The 14,947-nt window shown below is 45.2% G+C and overlaps 1 protein-coding gene across 1 annotated transcript in view; it reads left to right on the top strand.

Moving 5' to 3' along the window:
• Positions 1 to 14,947, top strand: part of FBXO32 (F-box protein 32) — a 34,479-nt gene that overhangs the window by 12,085 nt on the left and 7,447 nt on the right. Inside the window, exons 2-6 of the mRNA XM_082235840.1 lie at positions 165 to 277; positions 1,630 to 1,679; positions 2,768 to 2,860; positions 12,917 to 13,010; positions 14,701 to 14,885. Of these exons, the coding sequence (XP_082091966.1) occupies positions 165 to 277; positions 1,630 to 1,679; positions 2,768 to 2,860; positions 12,917 to 13,010; positions 14,701 to 14,885 (535 nt within the window). The remainder of the gene's footprint in view (positions 1 to 164; positions 278 to 1,629; positions 1,680 to 2,767; positions 2,861 to 12,916; positions 13,011 to 14,700; positions 14,886 to 14,947) is intronic.

The raw sequence follows: 14,947 nt of genomic DNA, 5'->3' as shown, positions 1-14,947 counted from the left end.
GAAACGGACCCAAAAGTCCATTTGCTGAGGCAATCTTGTCTCATATATTGACTTAACTGTTGGTGTTTGTATTCCAGACTCCTCTTAATGGAGCTGGGGAAGAGATTAGTCCGATTGCAGAAGAGATTAAACCTTTCTCCTTCATTTTCTGGTGTCATCCCCAGTTACTGCCGAAAAGAGGACTACAATAAGGAGAATATTTTGAATAGCATGAACTGTGATGTTGCTGTGAAGAAGAGAAAGAAGGACCATCTGAACAACAAGACAAAGATTCAGTGTAAGGCTGGGTAGATACTTTTATTTTAATAACAATAAACAGCTGTGTTTGGAGAGGGGGCGGGAGAAAACCCAAACTTCTCGCTCCATGAATTGACCTCTGACCCTGGAGAGGCTTTGCACTTATGCTTTGACCCTTAGCCGGAGAACTTGGATCCGTTGCAATGTAGAATCTTATGCCTGGGATCTTTGCTCTGTGTTTATCACTTGTATTTGGCAGAGGGGGAAGCGATCTGTTTCCAACTTCTCCCTCCCCCCCAGCCCACTTGGCAGGTACATAACCCCACAGCTTGAACCAGTCCCCTTCCCCAATGTTCTTTAATCATGCACCCCCGAAACCACAAGATGGTGTCTAAAACCAGATGGGGGAGAGGGAATAAAACCATTCACTTGAACCCTTTCAAAGTGGGGGACTCCCTGTCTAATCAGACTGCCTAGAGCAGCCTTTCTCAACCTGTGGGTCCCCAGATGTTGTTGAACTACAACTCCCATCACCCCTAGCTAGCAATGCCAGAGCTCAGGGATGATGGGAGTTATAGTCCAACAACATCTGGGGACCCACAGGTTGCGAACCGCTGCCCTAGAGTCTTATTTAATGGCTCGTATCCAGTTGCAGTGCTGTGCAAGGATCCCCACTTGCACAATGGGACTTTCCTCCCACTCTCCTTGCCCCCACATCCTCCCCAAATCTCCCAGGGGTTGGGGGGATTCCAGAAAATATGATGGGGGGTGTATTTGAGGAGAAGAGACAAGATGGCCTCTTGTGGAAGCGGGAATCCTTGTGCTGGTGGTATGATTATTTAGTGCTGTGTTGGATATGCGCCAGTATCTCTGCAATTCCTGTGAGAGCTAAATATCTTCCAGCTTTGAGCTTGGCTCAAAGCTGACTCACCATGGAGGTCAAAGCTTTTGCGCCTACAACCCAGAGTTGGGTTCCCAACATACCATGCCCAAAGAAAAAGTGCTTCCAAAGGCTCATGGTCTGCCCTTGAGGAATCCCAAAGCCCCGCCACCTCTCCTGTTCATTATTATTATTATTTTGTTCTTGTTAAAATGTAAGCACCGATGGAAATTCTGCAGCTAAGGTGTTGCCACAGGGAATTCCAGGCCACTGCTCCTCTCCAAATTTTGAGGGCAGGGGAACTATCAAGAAGGCCCTCTCTGCCAATCTAAACACCCGAGAGGGTCTGTGTGGAAGTATGTGGTGGTGTATTCAACTCATTCGTCCATGAGGCCAGATGCAAACCAGGATGATGGTGGCTGTTGGCAACCAATGACAGACTGAAGCAAATTGGGGCGAGGGTCATAATTTGCATGGCTTTAAATCAAGAAAATGTGGTTTCATTTCAACAGATTTTCACCAAGAAAAGTGGATTTACGTGCACAAAGGAAGCACGAAAGAGGTGAGTATCCCTTATTACGTGAAACATAGTAGCTTTGCTCAAAATTGTTATTTAAAACTGCCTAAAATAGCCCATTTACCATAACCAAAATGGCTTAGGGCTGAGTCAACAATCATTTTTGGCATGTTCTGGGTCATTTCTCAACAAACCTAAGTATGAGTTAAAGGCAGAAGCGAATGTGGCCTGTTGCATCGTATTTCGACTTTTGACTTGGCATATCTAGAGAGCTGCCCAGTGCAAGGAGATTGCAACTTTACCAGTTTGGCCCAGAAATGCATTGTTCTCTTGGTGCCTCTGGATTGCCTTTTTTATCCTATTTGCTTAAATTATAGATAATCTGTTTAAGGGTTCATCTGCACTCCTGCTTGACCTGTGCAAGGGGATTCCTCCTTGTCCTGCTCCTTTCCCAGTGAAAACCTGCTCTTGAGCTCTATATCAGAGCAATTGTCAATCCAGAGAAACCCCAAACTGCTGTTTGCTCCAATTGAGCACTAAAGAGTGGCTTTCCCCAGGAAGGGAGCAGAGGAACAAGAGGAAGTGTAGATGTGCCTTAAGTTCATGGACACTAGAGGCTGATGCGATGGCACCATAGCTCAGTTGAAGAGCAGCGTGATCTGCTTGCAGAAGGCCATGGGTTCAAATCCTGCAGTCTCCAGTTAAATGAATGTGTAGAAGGTTATGCAAAAGATCATTCAGTATCTGAGATCCTGGAGGGCCGTTTCCAGTCAGAATGAAAGATACTGACAAATAATCTCACCTTTTATAAGGTAGCTTCTATTTCTGGTTTGACTCAGAGAGAAGATAAGCCCGCTGGTTTATATCCAATTGCTCCAGATGTGGAGCTTGAAAGAATATCTCTGCCCTAGGAATTCTTGGACCATTTTAAGGTGTTGGGAGGCGGGAAAGGGAATTGCAAGCGCTTGGTCAATCTCTGGTGAGGCCAAGCAAGGAATCCAGTTCCTCTGGAATCCAAACTCGGCCTGTAGTGTTATTTTTAAGAGCATGTCGCTACTGCCTCTGTTCCAAATCCTGAGTACAAATGAATCACTTGTCGTATTCCTCTCTTTCCCCACCCACCCTCCTCTCAGCGACATGGCTATTGCACTCTTGGAGAAGCATTCAATAGGCTGGATTTCTCAAGTGCCATCTTGGACTCGAGGAGATTCAACTACGTCGTACGGGTGAGTGTTCACCAACGGCTTGCACCGCTGAATTGTTAAATCTAGCTGCGGCTTTCAGGTAATCCAGGGGCGAGACAGAAAACAACCTGTGTCTGCATAGCATAGCCTTTTAAATTGTGTTTTTCCATTTAAGAGTAGTCTCTTTGATTTTTGTGGACATCATCCTCGATTTAAGATCACCAGTGTGCGCTTCAGACAAACTTCGCATGTGTTGAGTCTTAACTGAATTGCCACAGGCTACAATTAAAAAAAAAAATCCATTGCCACTTAACTCCATCCTTTATAACCCCTCCACTGCTTTTTTACCCATTTGTAGTATGTACCCAGAGTCGTCCGCGACAGGACCTAACGGTCAGGGGTCCCTTTACCTTTACCTTTAGTATGTCCCTAGTAGCTGAGGGTCAAACTCCATCCATCTCATGAAATGGGTTCTAGTTAACAAAAGCTTTTGCCCGTAAGAAAGTGTGTTAGTCCTTAAGGTCCAAAAGACTCTCTTGCCTTTTGCTGCAACAAACTTAACATGGCTACCCCCTGGAATTTTTTAAAAATATTCCTTTCTTTTTGTGTGTTGCGTGAACACAACAAAGTTGCTTACAGTGGAGAACTGCACAATATATACCAAGAAGGCAATTTGCTCCCCCCTTGTCTGACTCACCGCCTGGAAACTTGCCATGATAGATCTTGGTGTCACTCTGACTCCTAACTCTTCAGTTCAACTACTGCCCTTTTTCACTGACATGTGATCTTTTTAAAAATTGAGTTGGCAGACAACAGGAAGGGCATGGCGTTTTAGGAAACAGCTTGCCCGCCACCTGCTTTTCAGATCAGAATTGAGCAGAGAAGATTTGTTGTAATAAGGGAACACACCAGCCTTTCCCAACCTGGTGCCCTCTGGATGTGTTGGACTGCAACTCCTATCAGCCAGCAAAGCAATAATCCTGCCTTACATGTCTGTCTGTCTCTGTCTCTGCAATAATAATAATAATAATAATAATAATTAATAATTATTTATACCCCGCCCATCTGGCTGGATTTCCCCAGCCACTCTGGGTGGCTTCCAACCGAATATTAAAAACAATACAGCGTCAGACATTAAAAACTTCCCTAAACAGGGCTGCCTTCAGTTGTCTTTTAAAAGTAAAATAAGGAAATAAACAACTATTTTACTTTTAAAAGACAACTGAAGGCAGCCCTGTTTAGGGCCCTCTCATCTGCTGGGAGGGCGTTCCACAGGGAGGGTGCCACGACCGAGAAGGCCCTCTGCCTGGTTCCCTGTAACCTCGCTTCTCACAGCAAAGGAACCACCAGAAGGCCCTCGGTGCTGGACCTCAGTATCCGGGCTGGATGATGGGGGTCAAGACGCTCCTTCAGGTATACAGGACCAAGGTCGTTTAGGGCTTTAAAGGTCAACACCAACACTGTCTGTCTGTCTCTCTCTAATTCTCACAGACACACACACACACACACACACACACACACACTCTAAAACACTACTTCCACTGTGGTTTGAAAAGGTACCGTCCAGAAATCCAGTTTCTTAATTCTCCAGAAAATTAATTTCTCTGTACAGTGGTACCTTAGTTCTTGAACTTAATCTGTTCTGGGAGTCCATTTGACTCCTGAAACCATTCGAAAACCAAGGCACGGCTTCCGATTGGCTGCAGGAGCTTCCTGCACACAAGCGGAAGCCGCGCCCGAAGTTCAGCTTCCGAAAAACGTTCGCAAACTGGAACACTTACTTCCGGGTTTGCAGCATTCGGGAGCTGATTGGTTCAAGAGCCAAGCCGTTTGAGTACCAAGGTGCCACTGTATTCAAATGTATAGGCTGCCCCAAAGAGCCCTCAGAATGGCTTAGAAAACAATTTTTTAAAAAATATTAAATCAGCAGCAGTCATAAAAAACAGAATAATACAGCAATAGATAAAAATCAAGGTGCAGGGAAGTTCAAACAACATTAAAAAATGAAATTGAGGACAATATTAGTGGCTTGTAATGTGTAGAATGGATCTTCGTTTAGGCCATTTCTGAAGTCCTTTATTTTTCTCCGCACTAAGATTAATACATGTAGAAATTGCAGCATTTAAGAATTCACAAAAGCGTATGTTTCTCCAGCCAATCCTCTAACTTCCTGGAGCCTCGGATACTGAGTGGTACCTAGAAGTTGAAAACTCTTTAATTCAAACTGGCTGTCAGTTTGGCAGAGAGAAAACGAAACCTTCCATCCAAGCACCGCAACTCAAACAAGAACACTGTGTTAAAAATGAATTGATCCTATCAGCCAAGTCCCTGGTGAATAATAGCTCACGTCACAGATACCACATAAATGGCTGAGCAGGGTGTGTGTGTGTGTGTCTGGAAAACCTCTGCTAAGCCTGGAGTCATTCACTTGCAATGCAGAAGAAGAAGAAGCAAATGACTGCTGTTTTGTGACTAACCCTCCTATGGCTCAAGCCGTGTATATGGGACTGGCAGGCTGGCTTTAGCTGTTGGGCCAGAGGGTTTTTTTGGCCGGGGGGGGGGAGGCAAAGTTTAAAAAAGAGCAAAGTTCTGGCACTTTTCCAGTGCTTCTGGTGCAATTTGGATAAGGAGTGTGATTTGGAGGAATGGAAATGGTTGCAAATGGTTGGTGGTTTTATCTTTTTGCAAGCTACTTTGAAGTTTCTCTCTCTCTCTTTAAACAATCAAGTAATGTATAAATTTTATGAAATAAAATAAAAACCCACCCCACAACTAGAAGCTGCTTCTATATATCTATATCTGTATCTATAGCTATATCTGCATACTTAAGAGTTCATGTTTGTTGAACAGGGCAATAGAGAACAGTCCATGCAAGATTTTACCACTTCAAACATGTGTCCGTCAAGTTGCTTGCTTAAAAGCATTCTTACACAATTTCCCTGTGCATTAATAGCAAACGTATAGCTTAAAAGGCTATATTGCAGGTGTTAATATTGTGCAGCTTGAAGCAGCTGGATGTATGAAAACTGACTCCTTTTGGAATAAAACTTTGTCCAGACCCATTAGATATTACTCAAAGCTTTACTTGCAGAACTTTCTTCAAAAGAGAACAAAAGCAATCAAAGATATTTGCAAATAATTCCATCGGACACATGCCTTCCAAGGCACAGGTTCAACATCTTCCTAGGAATAAAATAACGTATAATCAGAGCTGAGAAACATAGCTCTCTTTCACACAGGTGCCATTAGCCTGCATTCCAGCCCCATGGCTGTTGAGCTCCTGGAGTGATTCATTTGACCTCCTTCTCCCACGGAGGCCTGGAACAAAAAGACCAGCTCCCCAAGAGGGTGATTTGCAATTCAATATCTCTCATGTGATCTAAGGTTAAACACTCACGTGTTAGCTAGCAGAGAACAACAGTAGTTAATTATCAAACTATCTAGGAGCTCAGAGAGCTTAATGGAAATTCCACATGTTGAAGCCTTCAGTAATACACACAGTCATTCTCCATTTCAGTATGAATTGAGCAGTTATACTTAACAGGCCGCACTAAAAGATGAAAGCCTGTTTGGCGAGGTAATCACACCTCCATGCGTGTGCACGCATAGGCACCTCTCCTGTTTTGAGTCCTAGAAATAAAGCCAGTTAGTTAGAATGGAGGTCACTTTATTTGAACCTGAGCCCGAGTGTATCCTTTTCTTTTCTTTCCTCCCCCTACCCCCTGCCCTGCAAAACTGTCCCATTTCAGACAGCTTTGCTTGCTGTCTGGGGTGTTATGTACAGGCAGATGACAGTGGCAGATTCCTTACTCCAGAAGAATTTGCCGTGTGATGCGCTCTTAAGCAATGTTCTGCAAGCGCTCACTCGCCCGCACCGCAGAAGCAGGAGAAAGAATGTGTGTCTTAATTTACAAGGGGAAATCCAACGGAACTTATTCCAGAGGAGTTGTGTTACGGGGAGAAAGTCCTGGCTCACTTTTTGTTTACACGCAGGCTAACACCATTCGCTGGAGGCTCCAGCCACGTATCCCGGGATCCTGTGGGCCAAACTGGCTTCTACAGTTTTAGGACAACAGGGGCAGAGAGCCTTTTCCATAACAAGGCTCACATTCCCATTTGGACAATTTTCTGGGCACCATGTACCAGTGGGGCCAGAGGCATGGGTGGGGCCAGAGGCAAAAGAAGACAATGTATGGGGTCTTTATCTAGCAGAACACAATATTTGCTGCAATGATAATACAGGATATAAAAAGGTAAAGGGACCCCTGACCATTAGGTCCAGTTGTGGCCGACTCTGGGGTTGCGGCGCTCATCTCGCTTTATTGGCTGAGGGAGCCGGCATACAGCTTCCGGGTCATGTGGCCAGCATGACTAAGCCGCTTCTGGCGAACCAGAGCAGCACACGGAAATGCCGTTTACCGTCCCGCTGGAGCGGTACCTATTTATCTACTTCCACTTTGACATGCTTTCGAACTGCTAGGTTGGCAGGAGCAGGGACCGAGCAACGGGAGCTCACCTGTCGCGGGGATTCGAACCACCGACCTTCTGATCGGCAAGTCCTAGGCTCTGTGGTTTAACCAACAGCACAACCCGCGTCCCCATACAGGATATAAGATGGAATAAAAATGCTGTTTTCATAGAATCAAAGAATTATAGTTGGGAGGGACCACGAAGGTCATCTAGTACAACCCCCCTGCAATGCAGGAATCATTTGCCCAGTGTGGAACTCGAACTCACAACCCTGTGATTAAGAGACTCATGCTCTACTGACTTTTGTTTAAGGTACCCCTTTATCCTCTCTTGGGATTCGGTGAACTTGGAAGTCTTAGTGTCTTAAGAAAGTAAACAATTTTTTTTAAAAAAATAAACTTATAAAATTTACTAATAAAATATCAGCGAGTAGCAGCAGAAAGTACATGAAAAGGTCTGAGCAAATTTAGAGATCTTTGTGTGATATGCAAAAGTAATTGGGGAGGCTCCCCTTCAAAGGCAGGCTGCCATGGTTAAAAAAGCTCTTTCTTGTTTTACTGCTCACCTAACTTCTGATAGCTGTGTACCTGGAGAAGGACCTCAGATGATGATCTTGGGCCTTATCTACACCTACCTTTTGTACTAATGTTTCTAGGCACAGGTCTGTGCTTTAAATCTCCTTGTCTGAGCACCCCCCCTTCTTCCCCCTTTTTGCTCCGGAGCTTTCCTCACAAAAAACTGCTCTTTAAAGCTGAATCGGAGCAAACAGCAATTAGGTTTTTCTACAACTTGCCATTTCCTCCCGATTCAGCTGTAAAGAGGGGATTTTCACAGGGGAAGCTCTGGAGCAAAAACAAAAAATAGAGTGGGCACTTGGGACGAGGAGCGTGGACTAGGCCTGGAAAGAGCGGAGAAAATGTAAGTGTGAATAAGCTCTTAGTAAACCCAGGCATGATTGTGTGGGGTCAGGATATCCTGGTACCAAGCCATATAGGACATTTCCCCACCCCACAATCTTAAGGTCTAAAAGCTGAATTAAAAAACATCACCACAACACCACCATGCTTGGAGCAGCTTCAGATGCCAAGCAGGTCATGTAGCACAGTTCCCCAGGACTTTTGTTTATTTCATAAAATGTATACACTGCCAGATTGTCAAAAATCCTCAGTTTACAAAAAAAAAAAAAAAGGCCAAGCAACAAAATTAACGGCTAAGCAAAATTAACAACAATTTAAAACGTTTGAAAAGTAAAAATGGCAATAGATTTAAGAAGCAGATTAAGACTCTCATCAGCTTTCTAAACATCCAGATAGTCTTGTGTATACAGTGGTACCTTGGGTTAAGTACTTAATTCGTTCTGGAGGTCCGTTCTTAACCCAAAACTGTTCTTAACCTGAGGTAACACTTTAGCTAATGGGGCCTCCCGCTGCTGCCGTGCCACTGGAGCACACTTTCTGTTTTCATCCTGAGGCAAAGTTCTTAACCCGAGGTACTATTTCTGGGTTAGCAGAGTCTGTAACCTGAATTGTCTGTAACCTGAAGCGTCTGTAACCCGAGGTACCAGTGTACAAAAATGTTTTTAGGCGGTTCATACAAATGAAGGCACCTGCCTTATATCAATCGGCAGGGAGTTCCAAAGTGTAGCTGCCGCATCAGTTCCTTACAGATGCAAAACAGGTGTTGTGTAATAGTGCCGATTCCTCTGATCAAAGAAGTTGATTGGGCATGCATGGGGTAAGGCAGTCTCGCAGGTAAACAGGCCCCAGGTTGTGAAGGGCTGCACCACACAGAAATGTGATTTCGTGTTTGAAAGCATCTCAAAGTCACGCACCTGTGTATCACTCCGCTTGTCGTGTGTCTGTGTGCGCGATTAGTTAGCACATCAGGAGCTATTTGAAAAATGCACACCTGTGTGCGTATTCATGTTTTGGTTTTTTAAAACTTCCCCTGAAATGGTGAGTCATAGAAATGAAGGCGATTAGCCGGGGTTAGACGGCTTAGCAAATTAGCCAGGGCTCCTTCCCCACCCCGGTCTCCCTTGGTTTTTCTACCAGTCATGTGGCCACACGAAAGGTATTAATAGAACGCTCACGTAGGAGAGCCATCTGTTGGCGTTCAAAGTTGGCCGGGGAGATAAACAGACGGGTGGATCAGTCACCCTCGGCCACTTCCCCGCCTTGAGCTGATAGTCACACGGTGGTGACAGCGATGTGTAAGAGGAGAGAGCAGCTGAAGCGATCTCTTTCTCCTGTTCTTCCCCTCACCCCCCTTTTCCTCCTTGTCCCATGTGTTCTGGCTTTATAGAAAGGCGTTGATAAGTGCAAACAAATTCTTATCATTCTTCCCACTGGGCAAAGCACTTTTCAACCCATGACTTGATGTGTTTTATCGTTTTAACATGGTCAGAATTTCCTGGCCGGGTTCATGACAAGTCCAAACTGCCTGGTGGTGGTGGTGTTGTTCTAACGACAAACAGCAAGGTGGCAATTCATGAACAGGACATGGGGTTTGGGGTATGTGAAGGTATATTGTATCTGTACATGCAGGTTCCTTTTAGCTCTTGTAGCAGAGATCTTGCCTTTTTGACACTGGCTCAGATCCTGAGATACATTAACATGGGGACGTTCAAGGAAGGAAACTTGTTGTTTAGTCATGTCCGACTCTTTGTGACCCTATGGACCAGAACACGCCAGGCACTCGTTCTCTGTCGTCCCCTTCTCCTTGTGCCCTCCATCTTTCCCAACATCAGGGTCTTTTCCAGAGAGTCTTCTCTTCTCATGAGGTGGCCAAAGTATTGGAGCCTCAGCTTCAGGATCTGTCCTTCCAGTGAGCACTCAGGGCTGATTTCCTTCAGAATGGAGAGGTTTGATCTTCTTGCAGTCCATGGGACTCTCAAGAGTCTCCTCCAGCACCATAATTCAAAAGCATCAATTCTTCAGTGCTCAGCCTTCTTTATGGTCCAGCTCTCATTTCCATACATCACTACTGGGAAAACCATAGCTTTAACCATATGGACCTTTGTCGGCAAGGTGATGTCTCTGCTTTTTAAGATGCTGTCTAGGTTTGTCATTGCTTTTCTCCCAAGGAGCAGGCGTCTTTTAATTTCATGACAGCTGTCCCCATCTGTAGTGATCATGGAGCCCAAGAAAGTAAAATCTCTCACTGCCTCCATTTCTTCCCCTTCTTTTTGCCAGGAGGTGATGGGACCAGTGGCCATGATCTTAGTTTTTTTGATGTTGAGCTTCAGACCATATTTTGCGCTCTCCTCTTTCACCCTCATTAAGAGGTTCTTTAATTCCTCCTCACTTTCTGCCATTAAGGTTGTGTCATCTGCATATCTGAGGTGAAGGAAACTTATCTGTTCTCTGTTTTCAACTGCAACTACCTGTGCCTGCAATAGCATCTCTAGAGGGTTAGAAGAGAGGGGAAATCCCTTCTCACTAGGGATAAGTGAATTGGGCAAGTACATTTTCTCATTTTTCTAATCGTAGGTTTGTATCTCCACACTTCCAAACCAGTTTGCGAGTTTTGTTTTGTTTTTCCTTTAAAAGGTCCTTGTGGAAATTTACCAAAATTTTTAGTGCCTTACACAGCTCAGGATCTCAATACTTTAAGGACTGCCCCTCTCTATACAAACTGACCCAGACCCTGCTCTTCTCATCCGCGGCCCCTCCCTGAGGGGTTCAGAGGGTGGCAACATGAGAATGGGCCTTTTCTGTGGTGGCTCCCCATCAGTGGAATTCTCTCCCCAGAGAGACTCGCCTGGTGCCATCATTACATGTATTTAGGTGCCAGGCAAAAACATTTCTCTCTGCCTAGGCCTTTAGCCATTGAATAACCTATGGTCAGGTTGAAGGTGTTGGGAGGGGCTGTTATTTTGATTATTCAAAGTGTTGGTGCTGACCTTTAAAGCCCAAAACGGCCTCAGCCCAGTATACCTGAAGGAGCGTCTCCACCTCCATCGTTCTGCCTGGACACTGAGGTCCAGCGCCGAGGGCCTTCTGGTGGTTCCTTCACTACGAGAAGCCAAGTTACAGGGAACCAGGCAGAGGGCCTTCTCGGTAGTGGCACCCGCCTTGGGGAACGCCCTCCCACCAGATGTCAAAGAGAAAAATAACTACCAAACTTTTAGAAGACATCTGAAGGCAGCCCTGTTTAGGGAAGCTTTTAATGATTAATAGGTTATTGTATTTTAGTGTTCTGTTGGAAACCGCCCAGAGTGGCGAGGTATAAATAAATTATTATTATTATTATTATTATTATTATTATTATTATTATTATTATTATATTTTATCATATTGCTGTCCATTACTATGCTTTGTTTTATGTTTTTGTTATTATGTTCCATAAAATATGTTTTTCATGTTTCACACCACCCTGAGATATTTTATTAAAAAGAGGTGTACAGTGGTGCCCCGCAAGATGAATGCCTCGCAAGACGGAAAACTCGCTAGACGAAAGAGTTTTCCGTTTTGGAGGTGCTTCGCAAAACGAATTTCCTATGGGCTTGCTTCGCAAGACGACAATGTCTTGCAAGTTCCTGCGGGTTTTTTCCCCTCCTTTTCTAAGCCGCTACGCCGCTTATCAGCTGATAAGCCGCTAAAAGCCGCTAATAGCGCTAATCCGCTAATCCTTCAATGGGCTTGCTTCGCAAGATGAAAAAACCGCTAGACGAAGAGAATCACGGAACGGATTCTTTTCGTCTTGCGAGACACCACTGTATAGTTGTTGTTAATGATCTGGATTTCTCCCAATGGGCACACTTTTTAATGCAGTTTGGGCCAATACACACCTTATTGCACATTCCAGGTGTAATAAGACAAATGAGAGGACCTATCACCATCTCTGTTGTGCAGACCTGAATGGGGACGGCAGACACCAGCAGCATATCTGCATCTGATCCGTCCTGGCAATGTGTGCATGCCCTGCTGAATTGGGACCAGTATCTTCCATTGCCTTGGAAGCCTGACTACCCCCTTGGTCCTCCAACCGAGTTTACATATTATCTCACCGCATTTGCTCATAACGATCCATTGCTACACTTGTCACTCCCTCCCCATCCTGTTGCATTTCCTGCTATGAAATTCAGATTGCAAGCTCCCAGGGGGCAGGTCTGCATGAAGTTATGCTTAGTGCTATAGCAAATATGAAAGGATGTTTCGGAAACGAGTGTGTCCCCCAATTTTTTTTTTAATGTAGCTGCCCTTGGTGGCTGCAGCTGAACCTCAAAATATAGTTGCTTGCTGTAGCAAAAGCACCAAATTGCCCACATCGCTCTTTGTGGTTAAGATGCTCCCATGTTCAGCAAAGCAGCTTAGATGACCACAATCTATTTTTCTCCTCTGCTGTCAGTTTTAATGACTTGGCTTAGTAATTAAGCCAACGAGAAGAGGCAGAAAGATTGCTATCGCTTAAGCTGCTGCATCTGTCTTTCCTTTCTGGCTCTCTTGTCTATCCATTCCCACCCTCCCTCCTCCAAAAAAGAGAGAGAGAGAGAGAGAGAGAGAGAGTGTCAAGCAACAAACAAGCTTCTGAACTGTTTTACTGTGCATCACATGACCAGGAAGCTAAGATTAGAAGACTGCCTTTGTGCTCTTTAAGGCTGAATGTCTTTATTTTTATCCACAGCTGTTGGAGCTGATAGCAAAGTCTCAGCTAACGTCACTGAGCGGAATTGCCCAGAAAAACTTTATGAACATCTTGGAAAAAGTAGTGCAGAAAGGTAAAGGCAACAGGCGGGGAGGTGCAAACCTAAGGTTACCAACTTTGCAAGCAATAGGCTGTGGGTTCTTCCAGATAAGCTGTTTGTTGACCATTTGATTTGTTCAAATAGAGGTCATTCAATGATGAACATTCGTCCTGGTTTCTTCGTGCGATGGCTATGTCTTCCCTTATTCATCCCACACTTCTCAGTGCATTTCCACAGAACCAGAGTGTTGGATGATGACCTGAGAGACCCCGGTTCAAATCCCCATTGGCAGTGTTAGAAATTAGCCAGGAGCCAGGCATTTTTTGCACCTGGCGCAGGTCCAGTTTGCGACCATGTGGAGATCTCGGGGTGCCTGGTTGGCGACTGGGGAAAGCAAAATGTCAGAGAGGGATCTGAAATATTATCCTTGAAGCTTGAGTTTGTTTTGTCTGGATGGTTTTGTTTGACGTTTCAATGTGTTGTAAACTGCTTTGAGATAAAACGGGGTAGAAATGAGATGGATAATGGTCATCATCATCATCATCATGGTGGTGACTCAACCTAGGTTTAAAATGCCATTTGGCAATTAGATTATATATCTGAGTTTCAAATGCTGCCATTCAGCCAGGAAGCTCATTGGGCCATTTGCCATCTTGTAGCCTAACCTACTTCACAGGGTTGTTGTGAGGGTGAACTGGGAAGGGGGAGGAGAGCCATGTACACCACATTGAGCTCCTACGAAGAAAAGATGGCATATGATTATAATAAATAAAAATAAAATAAATTTCCTAACTCTGGAAAAGTCCAGTACAGTGACACTCGGGTTGTAACGTGATTCGTGCGGGAGGCACATTCGCAACCTGCAGTGCCACATCTGTGCATGCGCGGGTCGCGATTCAGTGCTTCTGCGCATGCGCAAAGTGCCAAAACCTGGAAGTAACCCGTTCTGGTATTTCCGGGTGTGGTGCACAACCTGAAGTGTCCGTAACCCGAGGTATGACTGTATTTGTTGAGCTAGGGCAACGGAACACTTTTGTCCACTTCAGATGGGGTCCTTACTTAGTGCTGGTACCTACACTACAGGCTTGCTTAGGATGTTCAAGGCCATAAGTGTGGGATGCACGACTTGTGTTTTTCATGGACAAGGGAGCTTAGGAGAAATGGCTTTGGAATAGCCATCCCCTGCTGTCTGAGGTGGAGCCACATCTTGCTGGAGTCAAAGGACAATAAGCCAAGGGTCGGCAAGGCTTACTGAGCATGGGCCGGATCACTCCCACAGAGATCCTCTGTGGGCCGGACCAGCGCAGCGCGACGCCGGAAATCACGTCTGCGCATGTCCGCAGTGCCTGAAATTGCTTCTGCGCATGCTCAGATGCCGAAAATCGCGCCTGCACAGAAGCAATTTCCGGCACCACGGACATGCACAGACATGATTTCCGGCGTCTTGGCATGCACAGAAACAACTTCCAGAGCCGTGGAAGAGAGTCCCCATACCGTGCTGCACCGGTTTAGCGCACCGCGCGGGGACTTGCCAAGCGGGCGTCTCAGTTCAGGGGCTGGTTAAATGACCTTCGGGGGCAGCTTCCAGCCCATGGGCCTTAGGTTGCTGACGCCTGCAATAAGCAAACATGGTCTCACTGATAAGAATATAATGCGTGCTTCTTTAGCATTTTTCGTCTTCTTTGTGTCTCATTTCATTCCTTCTCTTTTCCTATTCAAAAAGTCTTGGAGGATCAGCAGAATATCCGTCTAATCAGGGAATTGCTGCAGACTCTGTATCTGTCTCTGTGCACTTTGGTCCAAAGCGTTGGCAAGTCTGTCCTGGTTGGCAACATCAACATGTGGGTCCATAGGATGGAGACGATTCTTCATTGGCAGCAGCAGCTGAACAATATCCAAATCACCAGGGTGAGTGGAGTATCCTGCCTTGTTTGTTTTCGTGCTGAAAATGTTGCTTCTTTGCTCTTTCA

This window comes from Podarcis vaucheri (assembly GCF_965113315.1).
Source record: "Podarcis vaucheri genome assembly, chromosome: 8".
In the NCBI taxonomy this organism is placed as follows: Eukaryota; Metazoa; Chordata; class Lepidosauria; order Squamata; family Lacertidae; genus Podarcis; species Podarcis vaucheri.
This window is presented reverse-complemented; position numbering and strand designations above follow the sequence as displayed.